This window comes from Betta splendens, chromosome 13, assembly GCF_900634795.4.
Source record: "Betta splendens chromosome 13, fBetSpl5.4, whole genome shotgun sequence".
In the NCBI taxonomy this organism is placed as follows: domain Eukaryota; kingdom Metazoa; phylum Chordata; class Actinopteri; order Anabantiformes; family Osphronemidae; genus Betta; species Betta splendens.
The window spans coordinates 6,536,872-6,555,938 of NC_040893.2; the positions used below are offsets into that span (position 1 = coordinate 6,536,872).

Below are 19,067 nucleotides of genomic sequence, written 5' to 3' on the forward strand. Positions count from 1 at the left end.
CTGTGTTATGGCTTTGTCTTTTCCCTTCTGCTCTACAAGACATAGGGAGTACCGGTCTGTAACATCCTTATCTGATGTGCCCAATGCTTGCTTTATGCGGAAAATATTTCCCACGTACTGTGTGACTATGCACCTCCCAGAATGGAATACATCTGAGCTGAATCCTTGTCTTTTCAGTGAGAGGAAGCTGCCTTTGCTGTAAACTTTTCACTCCTTGCAAGTAAAATCCTGAAGAAGGTCTCAACTGATTGTGTCTGCTTTATTTTAAGATTTACAAAGGGAACTAACAATTTCCCTAACAGCCATTCTTGCCTGTGTTGGCTCGGAAGGGGACGTTCCTGTCCCTGTCTGCCCCAAAGAGTGTCCTCTGCTGTGTGCAGGTCTTGTTTCTGGGGTTTCCGGCAGGCCAGCACCGACCACTGCCACAGGAGCTGTGAACCACAAGCTCCAAGCTCCTGTCTGTTAAAACCAACAGGTTGGATTAAACTGCCTGATCCAGCAAGTCTTGAAACTGCGAAAGAGCCATTCCTTCCAAAGCTGAAACAAGCACGGACATGTCTGATCAAAGCATGTCCCCCCTCAGCTCAAGATGGATGAGATTATCCTCTGATTTAAAGCTTGTTGTACCAGGTCGGAAACATTTCCCATAAAAGTAGCGTAAAAGTGACCATGATCAACCTCATCCAGCAGCCCAATATTTAACAGCTGTCTTATTTAAAAGTTATTGAATCTCTTTCAATCTGTTTCATTGTAGTTTCAGGCGGACTGCCAGGCTCATTGGCGTTATGTGCCGGGGAACAGGCAGGGACTCCCTCTGCAGGGCCCTGCGCTACAGGGGGTTTATTGTCTGTTTGCAGAGGGGCCTGCCGTGGGACCAGGGTTCTGCAACCTCTCAACAAAGTATTTTACAGCGTGTTCTTGTTATGACTCGGCTTCCACGCCACCAGGGGCAGCCTGGTTTCACCCTTTGGTTTTGTGTCCTTGTTCTGTCTTGTGTTTCCTTGTAATTAGTTCGATTGGGTTTACCGGTCTTGTATTTAGTTCGTGCACAGTCTTTGTTGGTGCATTATATGTTATCCTGTCATTGTTTTCCTCTGTCCAGGTTGCTTGTTTGTTCACTGTGTGTCTTAGGTACTGTTTCATGTTCTATGTTCTTAGTATGGTTAATTTGGTTTCCTGCTCTGCAGTGATCTTTAATTACCCAGTGAGTTATGTGTTAGTTTTGCCTTGTTTATATTTGGCCAATCCAGTTTGACCCATGCTGGTAACAGTTCTAATCAATGAAAATCAGAAACATACTCATCAAACCCATCTTGGAGTGAAAAATCATTGTTACAACCCAGGGAGCAGACCAGATGAAATAGTTTGATACCTGATCGGAACTCATTTCTCGAGTGACCACTGCCCCAGGGGTATTTAAACCAGTGACAGTGACTAGTTGAATCAGATTTCCCTCTATCTTTAAACTTGTTTCACTTTTCTTTTTGCGTCGCATTACTTTTCTTCAATTTTCCTTTGTTCTTAATTTTTGTAAACTTGCGTTAAACTTAGAAATATGAAGGAGCAGCAAATTTTGTTACTTTAGAAAGTCATCTCAACAAACACTGCAAATCTGAAACTTTCACAAACAGTCCTTAGTTGACTCGCTATTTTTGATAGAACTAATTAAATTCCATCCAAGCCCGTTTTCCTTTTTGGGCTTTTAAAGTAGCGCTGATGTTTTGGAAAGCTCAACCTGGCTGGCTGTAACATTCCTGACACGAGCCATCTTCATCACTGCAATTCCTGAACCCTTCTGATGTTTCTCCAATCGCTAAAATTGAATATTCCAAATTCATTAGTTATCCTTAGGTTTTTATAAGTTAGACAGAGATACTCTTCTCGCTTGATCAAAACCATCACACACTTAAGGCATAAATTGTCCACCCCATTCCGCCCCATAAGTGCCCCCACCAGGTACTGCTAAAGCGGGCCCTGGGACTGCGATGTGGAACCTTTGTGTGCTGTGCACACGTCACAAAAATGGACGTGCAGCCCTGCATCCTGTCTGCAGCCAGGCCAATAAAACTGCCTCCCTAACCATGTCCCGGTCTTCGAGTTCACAAAGTGGCTGGCTTCTGCGGCCCCATGGACCTAGTGCAGCACCTCAGTGCGAAGAGAGCGTGGCCCAAAAGCTGGTCCTGGCCTAGCCCTGGTGCCCGCCAGCGTCTATACAGCAGGCCACGGTGAAGTTGCCCCACAGATCATTTACAGTAGTGCTTTCAGCTCAGCGCCCTGTGAAGCCACCTCCTGCTACAGTAGTCTGGACGTTGCCCCACCTCCAGTCATACCTTCACCTCTGCCAGCACTGCATCTGTCTCTTGCTCACACTGAAGCTGCTTCACTGTGAAAAGTTCTGTATCGCTGCGCCCGCTGCTGGAGGATGAAGTCACCACTGCCACCACCGCTCCAAAGTCATACCGTCATAGCATTTCAAAACGACCACCTTTTAATGCAGTACGGTCGCGTTGCCACTGTGCAACGGGTGCGTCCTCGACTAAGGATTTTTAATCCTGCAGCACCTTGAAAAAAATCAGGGTGCTAGTCTCGTTTTAACCACCAGGTGGTGCAAAGATGTGAGGTCCGACTGTAGGCTTGACAACAACCCTGTAATGAGATCCTCCCCTGACGCAGCTAAGAAGCTGCAGGACATCTATAATTATCTTATAGTTATCTATCATCTATAATTAACACTAGCTCGCTAGTGCGCGCTAGTGTTTGTTGACAAATGCCAAAGCTGCTGATGTCTTTACACAGTTCCCAGGCCAGCCGAGAGACACAGTCCCTCCTCTAGCCAATCCAATACGACAATATAAGTATAAGAATAAGAATAAGAATAAGAATAAGAAAACCTTTAATAGTCCCTCAGTGGGGAAATTACTTCTCACAACAACAGTACAGATGATCGAGAATACGTACAGGTACAGAACAGTTCGTGTTGGCACAGTACAAAGCAGTACAGTACAGTTAGAGTGAGTATGAGGTCATTGCAGGGTTATTGCACAGTAATGGGTATAAGATTTGTACCGGTAACAATATACATGATTGTTCACAGATTTACACAAATATTGTGCAGAGCAGGTTGCTATATAAACCACTGATGCAGTGGATGAGTGACTGTAGTGGGACGTGGTCAACAGTTCTGATTAAACAGTCTGACAGCAGCAGGTAGGAAGGATCTACGATATCTCTGCTTCACACAGCGAGGGTGGCTGAGTCTGCTACTGAAGCTGCTCTCCAGAGCAGACAGTGAGTCCTCCAGTGGGAGAGACCTGGTCCATGATGGATGTCAGTTTAGCCAGGACCCTTCTCTCACCCACCTCCTGCACCGTGTCCAGAGTGCAGCCCAGGACAGAGCTGGGTTTCTTGATGATCCTGTCCAGTCTTTTATTGTCCCTCACTGTGATGCTGCTGCCCCAGCAGACCACACCGTACAGGATGGCTGATGCCACCACAGAGTCATAGAAGGTCTTCAGGAGTGGCCCCCTCACTCCAAAAGACCACAGTCTCCTCAGCAGGTAGAGTCTGCTATGACCCTTCCTGTACAGTGCATCTGTGTTATGAGTCCAGTCCAGTTTATTGTTCAGATGCACTCCCAGGTACTTGTAAGAGTCCACTCTCTCAATGTCCCTTCCCTGGGTGTGCATCGGTGGGATGACAGCAGGCTGCTGTCTGCGGAAATCCACCACCATCTCCTGCATTGATCAGGAGGTGATTCCACTGGCACCAGTCCACAAAGTTCTGAGTGAGTCCTCTGTACTCTGCATCATCATCATCGGTGATCAGTCCAACGATCGCAGAGTCATCAGAGAACTTCTGCAGAACACAGCTGTCCGTGTTGTGTCTGAAGTCTGACGTGTAGAGGCTGAAGAGGAAGGGGGCCAGTACAGTCCCCTGTGGGGCCCCCACACTGCAGGTCAGAGTGTCAGACACACAGTCCCTGGCTTTCCCAAACTGAGGCCTGTTTGTGAGATAGTCCATAATCCACTCCGTCAGATGAAGGTCAACACCAGCCTCCTCCAGTTTGTGTTTCAGAAGCACCGGCTGGATAATACCATAAAATAGGAATCTACAGTCGTAGCACTTAAAAGTGTCAGCCTTTACTGCAATCAGCTTTCATTTGCAGCGCGGTATCACCTTGTTTTTACTGCGTTGGAACATGTGTTACGTCTTTTTGGCCTATAGGTGGCGATCAGCCCCCACACATATGGGCCCATGTAGATTAACATTACAATGTCTTGGTGGTGTAATGGTTAGTTATTGTTTAACAAGTTTAACAGACTTTAATCGTCAGTTCTTTTGTCCCGGGTTCGAATCTCGGTGGAAGCAGTAGTTGTAATTACTGAACAATCAGCGTTGTTATCTTATTTGTATTATTTGCCTGCAAGATAATAACAAATGACTAATAGGGCTGGCTGCCTGTATTATTTAGCAGGCGATTGTAGTATTTAGTATAGTAAGTTATGACAGTTCAAAACCGAAATAAGCAACTGTACTGTATGCTTAGACAGACCGAGTGCGCGCTGCCACGTACAGCGTTCGATTTTATTATGATATTATTCCTGCGGGAAAATCAGATGTCGCAAATAAATCTGAGCGACTCTGAATTCTGCCGACATTGAAAGCTCCGGTAAATAAATACGTTTTATGAAGTGTCCACATTCTGTGGCGTTCTCGTGTGCTCTGGGAGAGCATTCCACAAACTAGGTGCAGCTGAGCGAATTGTCGATCTCCTCTTTAGTTTTGTCTTTGGCTATGTAAGTCTAAAACAGTCCTTATTACTCATGCAGAATCTATATATGGAAAACAAACAACTTGCTGCACTAATAAGTCAGAGATCTGCTGACTCCTGGCGTTCTGGCATACCATAGAGAGAGTTTAATACAATTTATTTATTTTTATTAAATAATATCCTCTACAAGTAAGCAGTGGTAGTCCAGTGGCGACAATATGTTAATGTCTCTGTGCCAATATGGAGTAGGGGAAAGGGATGTGAAGTTTCCTTTAGCGAATGAATCAACATCAGACGCCGTGTTTACGGCACAGAGCGGGTTCCAAATCCACTGTGTTGCCTGTGTAATAAAATTTTGTTTTTTCGGTAGGTATTGTGATTAATGTCATTCTAGTAAAATCTTGGAGCTTCAGTTTAAAGGACTGTTCTTACACACACCATAAAAGTGGTCAAAGTGGTTTACGCTGCAGCGCAGAAGGAATTATTTTCGTTTTCATCCAATATGTTCCAAAAGTTTGATTTCAACACACTCCACACACTGTGTGTCTCTTCTCTTAATGTGTGCAATCAACAAAGACTGGGCAGCAGGGGGACACGGTCCCTGTATATTCTAACAGTTTCATTTCCTGAGAAAACGACTTCTTTTCTTGTTTTCTGTTTTTTTCCTCAAAACGAGAAAACATGAAACAGCTTCAAACTCAATTCCGGGTCTAGTTTTGAAAACACTGTTTTCAGCTTGTTTATTCGTTTTTAACACGGTGCTCTTCAGTCGCTAAAGCAAACTTCACATCCCTTCCCCCTACTCCAAATTGACACAGAGACATGTTAACATAATGTCACCACTCAGTCAATAGGTGTAAAATACTCTAGCTCCGAGACAAAGAAAAAGCTCCATGGGAGATCGGGCAGCATGATCAACTGCGCCTACGTAGGCTGTGGGACGCCAAAACCTTTCACTTCACCTTTTTTAAACGCTCTTCTTATGGTGTTTTACACAAGTCTTATAGAGGATATTATATAATAAAAATAAATAAATTATATTAAACTCTCTCTATGGTATGCCAACGTCAGGAGTCCGCAGATCTGCGACTCATTAGTGCAGCAAGTTGTTTGTTCTGCATATATTGATTCTGCATGAGTAATAAAGACTGTTTTAAGCTTCGTCAGACGTATTTATTTACCGGAGCTTTCAAAGTCAGCAAAATCCAGAGTCGCTCAGATTTATTTGCGACATCTGATTCTCCCGCAGGAATAATATCATAATAAAATCAAACGCTGTACGTGCGAGCGTGCACTCGGTCTGTCTAAGCATACAGTACAGCTGCTTATTTCGGTTTTGAACTGCCATAACTTGGAAATACTACTATACCAAATACTACAATCGTGTCACAGAACGGCAGAGAAAGGACCCAAATGCACAGCGCCAGGACACGATGTATATGGTGAAAAAATGGGGGTTTATTCCAGAATCGAAGTCACAAAACAGTCCAAATCATACACGGGTAAGCACAGGTTCGCAGCACACAGGGAACAGGCGTAATCGGGTCTGGTAGCAGGCGTAGGTCAATATCCAAAAAGGCTCAGAACTCAGAGACAGAATCGGCAGGCTTAGATAGGTCCAGAAACAGGCAGAGTTCAGCAACAGAGTCAGGGATTTACAATACCGGTCAGGATCAGACGAGAAGCGATGGTCAGAGATACGGAACTGGGTCGGCAACAGGATAAGCTGAACAATGAAACTGCTGGAACATGAGGTCATGGAATCAACGATCTGGCAAAGACTATGATGACTGGTGGTGGTTTAAATACACAGGTGATTACTAATGACAGACAGGTGTGTGTAATGAGACCGGGACGTGAAACGAGAGCTAACCAGATGAAAACAGAAAACGGAAGTACTACCAAAACAAAACCGGAACTACTGCGCTAAAACAGGAAACCAAAACATAAGTGAAACCAGAGTCCTTCAGAATAAAACAAGAAACAAAAAACCCAGATCGTGACAAATCGTCTGCTAAATAATACAGGCAGCGAGCCCTATTAGTCATTTGTTATTATCTTGTAGGCCAAAATATAAAAATGAGATAACAACCCTGATTGTTCAGTAATTACAACTTCTGCTTCCACCGATATTTGAACCCGGGACAAAAAACTGACTTGTCAAGACTGTTAAACAATAACTAACCATTACACCACCAAGATATTGTAACATTACTCTACGTGGGCCCAACTGGCGGACCAGTGTGGGGGCTGATCGCCACCTATAGGCAACAAGGACGTAACACACGCTCCAACGCGATAAAAACAAGGTGATAACACGCTGAAAATGAAAGCTGATTGCCGTGAAGGCTGACACTTTTAAGTGCTACGACTGTAATCCTGTAGGAGCTCAATCCACCTTGCTCCCTCACTCTCCCTCATGTTCACAGTGCTGTCCCCCCACCACCACCCACAGAGTTTTCTTCCCTGGCAGTAGCGTCTTCTCACCGATCACCGTCAATAACTTTGTGGTGGTGGGAGTCCAGCCAACAGTCCCCTGTAGCAGCCCCTTGCGTATTAGGCTTTTGGTGGCTCCCGTGTCCACCAATGCACTGCAGGGGTGTCCGTTAACTCTGCAGTCCACATACAGTCCCTGTGCGTTCCCACAGCGCTCCACCATGGGCCTGTAGTGGCTGAGGGGTGCCAGCTGGTGGGCTGAGGGTCCCCTCACTGCCTCACTTCGAGTCCGTTTCCCGGTTGTTGCCCCGTTCTGTCCCTGTGTGCCAAGAGTGAGGTGCCCTAATTTCAGCGGTGAAAAAGTTTGTCTCACTGCACACATGTCCTAGCAGCTTGCTCGGATCCATTGGTGGCCTCTATTGTGGCTGCTTGTATTGAAAGGTCCGGATCGAAGGTCCCCAGGCATTCCCCCTCTATGCGGTGGCGAGATGATAGCAGCTCACGGCTGAGCTCCGCTGACACTCTTCCCCGGAAGCACCACTCCAGTGTGGCTGTCATAGCAGTGAGTTCCCACTGTTGGTTCGTCGGCCCTCCGCCCAGGTAACAGTGGTGCAGTAATGTGGCTGGTCAGAGAGCAGTATGACAGACGCGGCGCACTCGTGAGTCGTGAGGACACCGACTACTTCACGCGAGGACGCCTTAGCGCTCCGACTACTTTGTCCGGGGACACTCTCCTCTAGCCTAGTAATCTCTTCCTCTATGTCCCTTAACTTGCACTCCATCATGTATGTCTGGTGGCAAACTCACTTCTGACACCAAATGTGGGGGCTGCGTGGTCGACACTTGTCACAGGCAGCCTATACGCCAAGCTAGCTTCTACAGCTAACTATGCTTGTTTGTGTGATGGAAATTTTATATTATCCATTAATGTTGATCATTTTTATTATTAATGCCTTACTAATCATCTGATTGTTTCTGATTCATGGTCATTTTGTGTTGGTTATTCACATCCTTAAACATTCTATGTTCTACAGGTGAACACCTGATTAGGGCTTTTTGTTGGCTTGTGACTGCTGCCCTTGAGCGCAGGTGAGCACCCGAGTAAGATCGTTGTGGTTTATCTGTGGCTGCAGTGGTGCGCCTGTGTACGATCGCTATAGAGCCGGACCCCTTCACAGAGCCGACGTCATAATAAAAGCTATCCGGGCTGGCATTAGCTCGAGTCGGGGCGGGTGGTGTTCAGCGTGCCAGTGGCTGGGTAGAGCGGAACCTCGCTGGTAGGTGACGACTGCGGGGGGCAGTGACCGGAAAGCACAGCTGCGCTACAATCCAGATTATTGGTTTGGGTCTCGATACGAGTGACCCATGGGTTTGTGCCCTTCCCCGACGCTGCTGTTTCTGGCTTCTTCTTTTTATTGTGTCTCAGTTTCGCCAAGGGTCCGGTCCCTCGTATCGTCCAGAGGTGGAAACTTGTTGGTGTGTGTGTGTGTGTGTGTGTGTGTGTGTGTGTGTGTGTGTGTGCATTATAACTGTTGATTCATCTCTATTTTTGTTAATTTAGGTTGGTTGGTTTTGTTTTGGTTTCTATTTTGTTGTTTTTGTTATTTTGTTTATTTTTGTTTGCCATGGTTTTGCATGGTGTGATTTTGGTTTGTATTACTTTTTGGTGTTTATATTACTTAACTTACCTTGTGTGGTGTATTTTAATTGAGCAATACATTTTAAAGAATAAATATTGTCGATTGTGAACGTCCTCCTCTGCCTCCCCTGGCGTCCTTTCCGTGCGGGCTCTTGCCGCCCTGTCACATTTTGGCGTAGATGGCAGGATCGCCATTTAAAGCGGCAGAGTGTTCACGTATTTAATCTTGTTGAGTTTTGCTTAGACTTAAACTGTTGTATTGATACTGAGTGATATTGTTTATATTGTGAAGCCAGAACGCCTTAGTAGAACCCTGACCCTGTCCCCCATAAGCATGGAGGAGGAGTTGCAGCAACTAAAAGACCGGGTTTTACAGCTTAAAGCGGATCATGAGCGTCTCCGTCAAGGCCACGCAGCAAGTTTGGATGCCAGCGAGGTTGTGTCTCCCTCAGTTGCTCTGGCTATATCATCGGTGGCTACCGCGGTAACCGAGCGTCTGGTCGTTATACCTTGGGACCGTAAGTGCCCCATGTTTAACGATAAGACAGGTATTGGGGTGACTGAGTGGATTGAGGAGATTGAGGCACGTGTGCCTGCTCGACATCGATTCGCCGCTGACAAGGCTCTTTTTATTTATGATCATTTGGAAGGAGAGGCTCGAGAGTAAATTAAGTTTCGCTCAAGCGTAGAGCGGGGGGATTCGAAAAAGGTGCTTGCCATCTTAACAGAACTCTACGGTTGTAACCAGTCTTATATTGCCCTACAGCAGCAATTCTTCTCCCGGCATCAGCTTGAGGGTGAGACTCTACAGGAGTTCTCTCTGGCCCTCATGCCTCTCATGGCACAAGTTAAGCAGCAGGCCCCAGATGGGATGCCTAACGCAGAGCTTCTTGACCAGTTTATGGAGCGTGTCCTCGATGGTTCCCTGCGTAGGACTCTCAGACAATGTGTCCGCCGACAGCCTACGATTTCATTGTTGGAGTTGCGTTTGGAGGCCATGACGTGGGAACGAGAGGGTTTGCTAGCCAGTTTTAGGGAGAGGAGTTCATCCCTGCCCTCAGCATTTGGCCTTCAATACAGCATGCAGGGTGGCATTCAGACTGGCTTATCTGCCGGGGCAGGGGAACCCACTTTGGGAGATGTGATTAATCTGATGAAATTAGAGCAAGAACAGTTGAACCAACTTATGCAAACTGTAGCATCCGTACAAGCCCCGCGCCTTCCAGGTAGAAATTGTCGGCCTGCCCCGGTGATTTGTAGAAGGTGCCAGCAACCTGGCCATTTTGATAGGGAGTGTGTTAGCGAACGAGCTCATCGACAATCAGGTGTAGTGAATGGTCAGCGCCCCACTAGAGACAGAGACACCACTTCAGGCAGCACCGCAAATGGAAAACTAGATCCCACTGAGCTGCAGAGCCACAACTCAAGAGGGGAATCCTTAGGCTCACAGGTTGGGGTAGTGGGGGATTTAGTTGGTCCATGTCCATATATTAGAGTCTCAGTCGGAGGGGTTCCAGTTACTTGTCTGGTGGATACTGGTTCTATGGTATCCACCACCCTGGAGAGTTTGTTTGCGGAACAGTTGGCCTCCTGGGGCCAGGAGCGTCTTTGTTCCTGTAATTGGCTGTGGCTAAGGGCAGCAAATGGCTTTGCCATTGGACGTAGAGCTGTGTGGGAAGTTTATGCCTCGTTGTGGGATCTTGGTCGTAAAAGATATACCTGGCCCTGTGCCCTTCACCCCTGGTGTCTTAGGGATGAATGTCATAAGGCGATGTTATAAGGAGCTTTTCGGGTCCTTGGGGGTTTCCCTGTTTGAGTCACCGGATGTGCTGCAGGCACCTCGTTCCATACTTGATGCTCTGCAGAGATGCCATGGGCTAGGAGCTAGCAGGCCCGATGTTCTCAATGGCATGGTGCGGGTTCAAGGCAGACGAGCGGTGCGTGTGCCGGGGGGAATTATGAAATTGGTTGCCAGCACCTGCTCAGAGCAGTTTGCAAATGGAACTGCATTGCTAGAGCCCCCTGAGGTTGGGTTACCGACTGGACTGCTGGTGTCATCGTGTGTAGTGCGGGTGGTGCGAGGCACTGCATATGTGCCTGTGGTGAATGTGGGAACAGTGGCTGTCCTTCTGTATCCTCGAACAAGCCTCGGTATTCTTGGCGAGGCCCAGGTAATTAGCCTCCCTGCAGGGGTGGCAGAAGAACGAGCGACACTGGCAACTGTCAGCGGTCAGAGTGTTGTTCCCACCGTGCTTGATAAGGTGAGGTCCCTGGATCTGTCAGCACTAGGACAACAGGATCAGGAAAAGGTCAGATCCCTGTTACAACGGTATGAGTCAGTCTTTTCCTCAAATGAGCATAATTTGGGTTGTACCGACCTGCTCTCCCACGACATACCTCTGCTCAATGACGTGCCGGTCCGACAACAGTACCGCTGTATTCCCCCATCTGAATATGAAGCAGTAAAGGCTCATATTAACCAGCTTTTGGAGTCTCAGGTGGTTCGGGAAAGCAGCAGCCCATATGCTTCTCCTATAGTGTTGGTGCGAAAGAAGTCTGCACTTGTGTGTAGATTACGGCGTCCTTTAAATGCAAAACCCGAAAAGATGCTTTTCCCCTGCCTCGAATTGAGGAAAGTCTGGATGCGTTGGCAGGAGCCTGCTGGTTCTCCACTCTCGATCTAGCCAGTGGCAGAACAGGACAGGCCGAAAAAGGCGTTCTGTACCCCATTTGGGCTGTTTGAGTTTAATCGAATGCCGTTTGGCCTGTGTAATGCGCCAAGCACCTTCCAGCGGATGATGCAGAGGATGTTTGGGGATCACCAAGGGCAGTCTCTCCTGTTATACCTCGACGACATCATTGTTTTCTCGTCTTCCATCAGCCAGAACCTTCAAAGACTAGAGATGGTCCTGGGTCGCCTGTACAATGAGGGACTGAAGGCAAAGCTTGCAAAATGTGTATTCTTTCAGCGGGAGGTTCACCTGGTCCCTGTCATCTCCAGTCAGGGAGTTTCTACAGATCCCAAAAAGGTTGAGGCGATGTCTGGATGGAGGCGCCCTCAACAGGTCTCAGAGTTGCGCACAGTTCTGGGTTATGCCAGTTATTAACGCCGCTTTGTCAAAGGTTTTGCGAAGTTGGCAGGTCCCTTGCATCGTGTGGTTTTAAGCCTGAGGTGGAGAGTGTGTCAGCTTCCCAGGGTGGCTATCTGACTGGTGTCTCTCTCTGAGTTTTAGGCCCAACAATAGGATTTTCTTTTAAACAACATTGAATTTTGACTAGTTGATCTGTTTCATTTGGTTCCAAAGACATATATAGCTGAGTGTCATCTGCATAACAATGAAAATTAAAAAAATGCTTCCTAATAATCTCACCTAGAGGAGACATGTATAGGCTGAACAGAATTGGACCAGGCACACAACTCTGTGGTACTCCAGAGCTAATCCTTGTGCATGTGGAGAATTTGTCATTAACATGAGCAAACTGGAATCCCAGTGCTGTTCCTTCAATTCCGATTCTTTGTTCTAGTCTCTGTAATAGAATATTATGATCAATTCTATCAAATGCATCACTAAGATATAACAGGACAAGGACAGAAACTAGACCATTGTCTGAAGCTAAGAGAAGATTATTAGTGACTCTATCCAGAGCCATTTCTGTGCTATAATGTTTTCTAAATCCTGACTGAAAATCTTCATACAGGTTATTCCTACTTAGGTGGTCAGATAATTGTTTAGCCACAATTCTTTCAAGAATCTTAGAAATAAGGGGTAAAGTTGAAATGGGCCTATAGTTGCCAAGTTCTTGCGGTCCAGAGTAGGTTTTTTTCAACACACGTTTGACTACAGCCAAACTTAAAAGCCTGTGGCACATAGCCTAAATGTAAAGATTGGTTGATTTGATTTAAAATAGACAAGCTGATTAAAGGTAGAATTTTTTTTAAGTAATCTAGGTTGGGATTGGATCTAAAAGCAAGTGGACGACTTGGAGGAGTTGATTATTGAATTAACTCCATATGAGTTATGGGAAGGAAGCTGTCTAGGGAACACAGACAACTTTGTAAATTTAAAGTTGATTGATCTAAACTGTGATTTCTGCCATTTGGAGGAAATTGCTGCTGAATGTCTTCTCTAATGGTGATAGTAGTTCATGAAGTCATTCCTGCTGAGATTTAAGGGGATAGTTCTCAACACAGCTATGACTCTTAGTCAGCCTGACTACAGTGCTGAAAAGAAACCAGAGGTTGTTTTTGTTTTCCTCAATTAAGAAGGGATAATATGTTTTTCTAGCAGCACAGTCCTTTTTTTAATTAATATTAGACTGTCCTTCCATGCTATGCAGTTTACGTTTATTTGGTTGGAAGGTCACTGTCTTTCTAGTTGTCTGGTCCTGTGCTTTAGGTTGTGGATCTGAGTTATACCATGGAGCTAACCTCCTCTGATTCACTGACTTCCACTGTGTCTAACATTGTACGTAGAGAAGCTGCAACATCATCTACAAGACAGTCAACCTGTTCATAAGGATTAAGGTGACTGTTCTCCTCTGTGTAGCTACATGACTGTATTGGTGCTTTTATTTTAAAAAATAATAAAAGTGTGTGGGCCTAATGTGAACTATAACATAGTCTCATCAACTAGTTACAATTACACATTCAAAGGCACGGACAATGCAATTAAAGCTAAAGATATGAATTGCTGCGTTTATCTTGAAAGGATTTGGAGAAGGCGTGCATGCCTAATTTCTAAATTATGAAATAGTCTTAACTAGTCACAATTACACATACAAAGGCACGAATAATGCTATTAAGCTAAAGACATTGATTGGTGCTTTTAATTTGAAATGACTTGTATGTGCTTAATGTCAGAACCCTCTGAGGTGAAGGACCCGCATGCACGGCTCAGACAGATGTAGATTGTAGTAAAAAAAAAAAATTATTAGACAAAGGCAGGGTCAGTTTCAGGCGAGGTCATACACAGGTAAGCACGGCGTCAATACACAGAGGGTCAAATCCAAAGACAGGCAGGGTTTGTTAACAGGTGAGCAGGTCAATTATGGTAAATTCAAAAGTTAATTCAAAAGAAATGATCAGATAACAGAGGGTTTTGTGGAAGAACTATTAAATTATCAATTTCAACCCCATATGACAGGACAAGATCGAGGGTATGGTTAAAACGATGAGTGGGTTCATTTACCTGCTGAGTAAAACCAATAGTGTCTATTAAGGAGTTAAAAGCAGTGCTAAGACAGTTGCTGTCAACATCTACATGAATGTTAAAGTCTCCCACTACAATGAATTTATTTGTGCTAAGAACTAAGTCAGATAAGAATTCAGAGAATTCAGTTAAGAACTCTGAATATGGAACAGGAGGACGATAAACAGTACAAAACACAACTGGCTTCTGAGTTTTAGAGTCTGGGTGAGAAATACTCTCAATTGAGTTATAACTATATTTAGGTTTAGCAGTAATTAGTACATCTGAGTTATAAATTGCTGCTACTCCTCCACCTCTACCTGTACTTCTGGCGTCCTTCAAGCCTCTAATCTCTAATGTTCTACCAAGGTCCTCTGACAGCCCAAAGTTCTAAACATGTGTTGTAAAATGGTCAGCACAGCTTCCATAGATACAGGATTCCGGATAGGTCCAACTACTGCTCAGCTATAGAAGGTATTGCATGAGCAAATTTCTGTCTTCTGCTCTGATTTCTATACTGTACTGAAATTAACATGTCATATGACACATTACATAATATTACATTACAGAATATTGCTGTAGTGCAATACAACTATAAAGACTGCAGATATGCATATATTGTGCATGTGTATTGTGTGTGTCTTTGTTACTGTATTTTTAAATGGGTGGAGATTTCCAGAAGATTTTTTGTGTTCCTTTCTATATCATATTCTTCTTTGTGTTCTTCTCAGGTTTCAGTAAGATAATGTAACATTTTGGAATAAATATACATATCAACAGTCCAAAACTAGAGGCCAGAATAGCAAATATCTCAACAGCGACACTGAACTTTCCAGGAGAGCTGACATATGCTGGAATAAAAGTGATCCACACTGCACAGAATATCAACATGCTGAAGGTGATGAACTTGGCCTCATTAAAGTTATCAGGCAGTTTCCGGGCCAGAAAAGCAAGAATGAAACAGAGCAGAGCCAGAAAACCTATGTAGCCAAGTACAGCCCAGAATCCTACAGCTGAGCCCAGAGCACATTCTAAGATGATTCTGTCTTTGACTACCTTCAAGTTCTTAAATGGAAAAGGAGGAGAAATCGTTAACCAAAGGACACATATTACAACCTGTATGAGAGTGAAGGCCAGAACACTGAGTCTCTGCTGTGTTGGTCCAAACCATTTCATCACATTACTGCCTGGAAGTGAAGCTCTGAAGGCCATTAACACCACCACAGTTTTGGCTAGAACACAAGACATACAGAGGACAAAGGTGATGCCGAATGCTGTGTGTCTCAGCATGCAGGACCACTTAGAGGGTTGACCCATGAAGGTCAGAGAACACAGGAAGCACAGAGTCAAGGAGAAGAGCAGCAGGAAGCTCAGCTCAGAGTTGTTGGCCCTGACAATAGGAGTTTTCCTGTATGTGAAGAAAATGAAGGCTACAATTGCAGTCATGCATGCTCCACACATAGGTGCTGCAGTAAGAAGTGCTCCTATCATTTCTTCATAGGATAGAAACTCTGCCTTCTTCTTTACACACACATCTCTTCTGTCATTTGACCAAAATTCAGGTGGACATTGAACACAGGTGACAGAATCTGTCAATAAACAATAAAGCAAATGTTAAATTTAGTTTTTGGTTATTTATGAGTTTCAGCTCAGCCATCTTTTATTGAATATCACTAGACCTGTGGTGTTGCTTATTTCACCGTCTGCACATCTTATACATTCATAGCAGCAGACAGGCTTTCCTTTCTGGAGAACCTTACGGGTTCCTGAGGAACATTTCTCACTGCAAATTGACACAGGTACCTGCAGGGATAACATTACACTGAGCAAAACAAGGTATAGAATCTAAACACTTTCTTTGCTCTTTTGATTGTAAACCTTAGTTTTAAAGGGGAATCGCGATGATTATATTTTAGGTAAGGAAATCAGTGATATTTTACCTGTGTTGAGTTCTGTGCCCAGATAAAAGTCTTATTTTTCAGACTAAGCTGTTTGTCTGCAGGTAAAGATGCATCATAGAGACCAACTGTGACAAAGTCCACAACACCATTTTCTGTTGGCTGCCAGTTTATAATTTCATACTTTGCTGGTGGGTCTCCATCCCGATTGAAGTAAACTTCATCTCCTTCCTTTGTTTCAAATGTAATGTTTTTCAAACCCTGTAAAATCTAAAGTGTTATAAACACAGTGTAACAACAGTAAGGCACGTTTTTTTTTTCACGTAACGTAGAAATCGGCTATTATTTTGCACTCACTGTGAATGGATCCAGCTTTACTTTATAGTTACATGTTTTGTTGCAATCCAGTATCTTATGAAGTGCATGGGCCACAGCATACACTCCTTTATAAACATTGTTGAATATTGGCGTAAGTGACATATAAGTGAAGCTATGTTGCATTCCAGCTAAATTTTCATGTCCAGAACATTGTTTCAGATTATCTGTTGATGAATTTGACTGATTAAATTTACAGTTAAATAATGTTTCCCAGAACTCTATTAACAGGCTGTTGCTTTGTGAACTCAGTGGCGTCACATCCATTATGAATTCTTTCATGCCTCTGACATATGCTTTGGGGATCGACAGACCTATGGCACCATCCAGAATGTGACTTTTATCCATGTGTGCAATTTGAGGATCAAATATCCAGCCTTCACTGCCAACCCACTGATAGCCAGTCATATTGGAAATAGAAAGCTTATGCACAAGCACATCCAAATCCAGAAAAGACAGAAAAGCAACAATCACCTTGGAGGTGGAATGTTTGATTACATCAATAATCTTTTGTATCTTGTTTGATGGGTCTGTCCTGAAGAAAGCTACAGAATACTCCAGACAGATGCCCAGCTGCTGAGCTGTTTGTGTGAATGTAGCCATGCCATTATTTCCATAATCATTATTACTTCTAATGGCTCCAACCCAAGTCCAACCAAAGTGTTTGACCAGCTGGGCCAGAGCTCTGCTCTGATAGTAGTCACTGGGTATTGTTCTGAGGAAGGATGGGTACTTGGATTTATCACTGAGACAAGCACATGTGGCATAGGGACTGATCTACAAGAGAAATTAATTTCCCATATTAAAATAGCAAAAGTGAAACATTATGGGGTGAGATCTCTATCTTTAATCAAGAGCGTAGTTTTTCAATTCGAGAGCGCACTTTAGCCATTTAATGTTAAGATTTTGTCAGGCTTGCTCTCAAAACCTTTCCTTCACTTTAAAAATGTCTCTGCTCTGTTCAAATCTTTCTTCGCGCTCTCAGATTTCCAGCGCTCGCGCTCAAACCTTCCCCCTCCCTTTGGGTTCTTCCTGCTTGCTCTCAATTTGTCTCACGCTTGCTCTCGCTTCTACGACCCGAGACAATCCTATCAAAAATCACTAGCCAATAGGAGAAAAGAAGCAAAGTGACTTTAGAAGTAGTATTTCACAGTCTGTGTATTAAAAAAAAGTCAAAGTCAACTTTATTGTCAATTTTCACAATATGTTTTGATTTGGATCTACAGAGAATTAAAATTACGTTACTCTCAGACCCTTGGTATAAAACAACGTAAGAGCACAGAACAGACCCGACCACAACCCCCCCCAAAAAAAAAATAAGTTCATTATATATTTCATAAAAGGTGACCTGTTTTGGCATAATATAAGTTTGCTAAACAGGTTTAAACAGATCACAGCTTTACTGCTGGTCTTATGTTTCTTTATTCCTCCAAACCAACGTAAGAGCTAGATGGACAAACATACATCGTAATAAAAAAATATATATAATGTTGGACTGTTAATGCTTTGTATCCAATTGCGTTAAGCTGGCTTAATTAATCACCACAGTTAGCGATGTAATTAAATACAAAATAGATCAACGATGTTCATAATTTCCATAATAAGTGACGTTACTGCTTTCAATTAGAGTTTTAACCAAAATACCATCAACATGTTACTATTACGTTCTCATTGCTTCTCTTCCGCATGGAAAAGTAAGCGTCATGTCATTGATCAGTAGCCCTGGCATCCTATTGGCTAGTGATTTTTGATAGGATCGTCTCGGGTCGTAGAAGTGAGAGCACGCGTGAGACGAAATGAGAGCGTGAGCATGGCAAAATCTTAACATTAAATCGCTAAACTGCGCTCTTAAATTGAAAAACTACGCTCTTGATTAAACATAGAGATTTCAGCCCATAAAACATCTATTGCTTTTAACAGATGGAGTATACTGTGACTTGGCAAATTCATATTCATTCTTCGCATATACAAATTTGAATTTCTTAACACACCTGTGGTACGTGAAAGGGTCCAATAACAGCAGCTATAGCCATGCATGGGGAAGAAGATGTTTCTCCTATTATTGCCTGCACTTGTGCAGGTTTGGTGCATGAAGCCTCTGACGTGTCAAATACAACTTCATTGTCATTAGACATTGCCAAAGCAACCCTCACACTCCTGGCAATAGAGCTACACGTGTCATACATTTTATATCCCAGAGAGACTCCAGGTAGTAGCTCTGTGCTGTTATTAATTTCCTCAATGGCAAAACGCATAGACTGAGCAATCTGGAAGCTTCTGAAATTCAAACTGGATGCAAACATGCATATTATTCATACTTGTCATTAAGATCTTAAAACACCAAATTTAAGAATTAAGTTGAAATACAATTGAGATACAGAGTAAGCATTTGACAATATTCATACTGCCTAGACTCCGAAATATTTGTAATTTGAAGTTGAAACATTTTTTTATATTAAATTTTAACAATGACACCTGGTAACCACCTGCATATAAATTATATATTTACACATTTTTCTGATAGACATGAAAAAGCTGCCTGCCACTGTCAAACTTGATACACATATGCAATAAATATTTGAACTAGTAACGAAAGACTAACATTTAAAAAAATTAATGTTTGCTGCCTGCGATACACAGATAAAAAGTTAATGTTTCTTAATTTTTTTATTAAGTTTAATCCAACATTTACTAAAAATTTGCAGTTGTTGTGCAATTCTAACCTATATTCTCTTGTGCATATTAAACCTTTATTGCAG

The 19,067-nt window shown here is 43.7% G+C and overlaps 1 protein-coding gene across 1 annotated transcript; it reads right to left on the minus strand.

Annotated features, from left to right (window-relative positions):
* Positions 1–14,701: 14,701 nt before the first annotated feature.
* Positions 14,702–18,578, minus strand: LOC114868084 (extracellular calcium-sensing receptor-like). Its single transcript, XM_029171422.2, has 5 exons — positions 18,300–18,578; positions 16,291–17,085; positions 15,976–16,203; positions 15,715–15,838; positions 14,702–15,624 (listed from the first exon to the last, which is right to left on the minus strand). The coding sequence occupies exons 1-5, from the start codon at positions 18,561–18,563 to the stop codon at positions 14,735–14,737; spliced, it is 2,301 nt and encodes a 766-aa protein (XP_029027255.1). The 5' UTR covers positions 18,564–18,578; the 3' UTR covers positions 14,702–14,734.
* Positions 18,579–19,067: the final 489 nt, after the last annotated feature.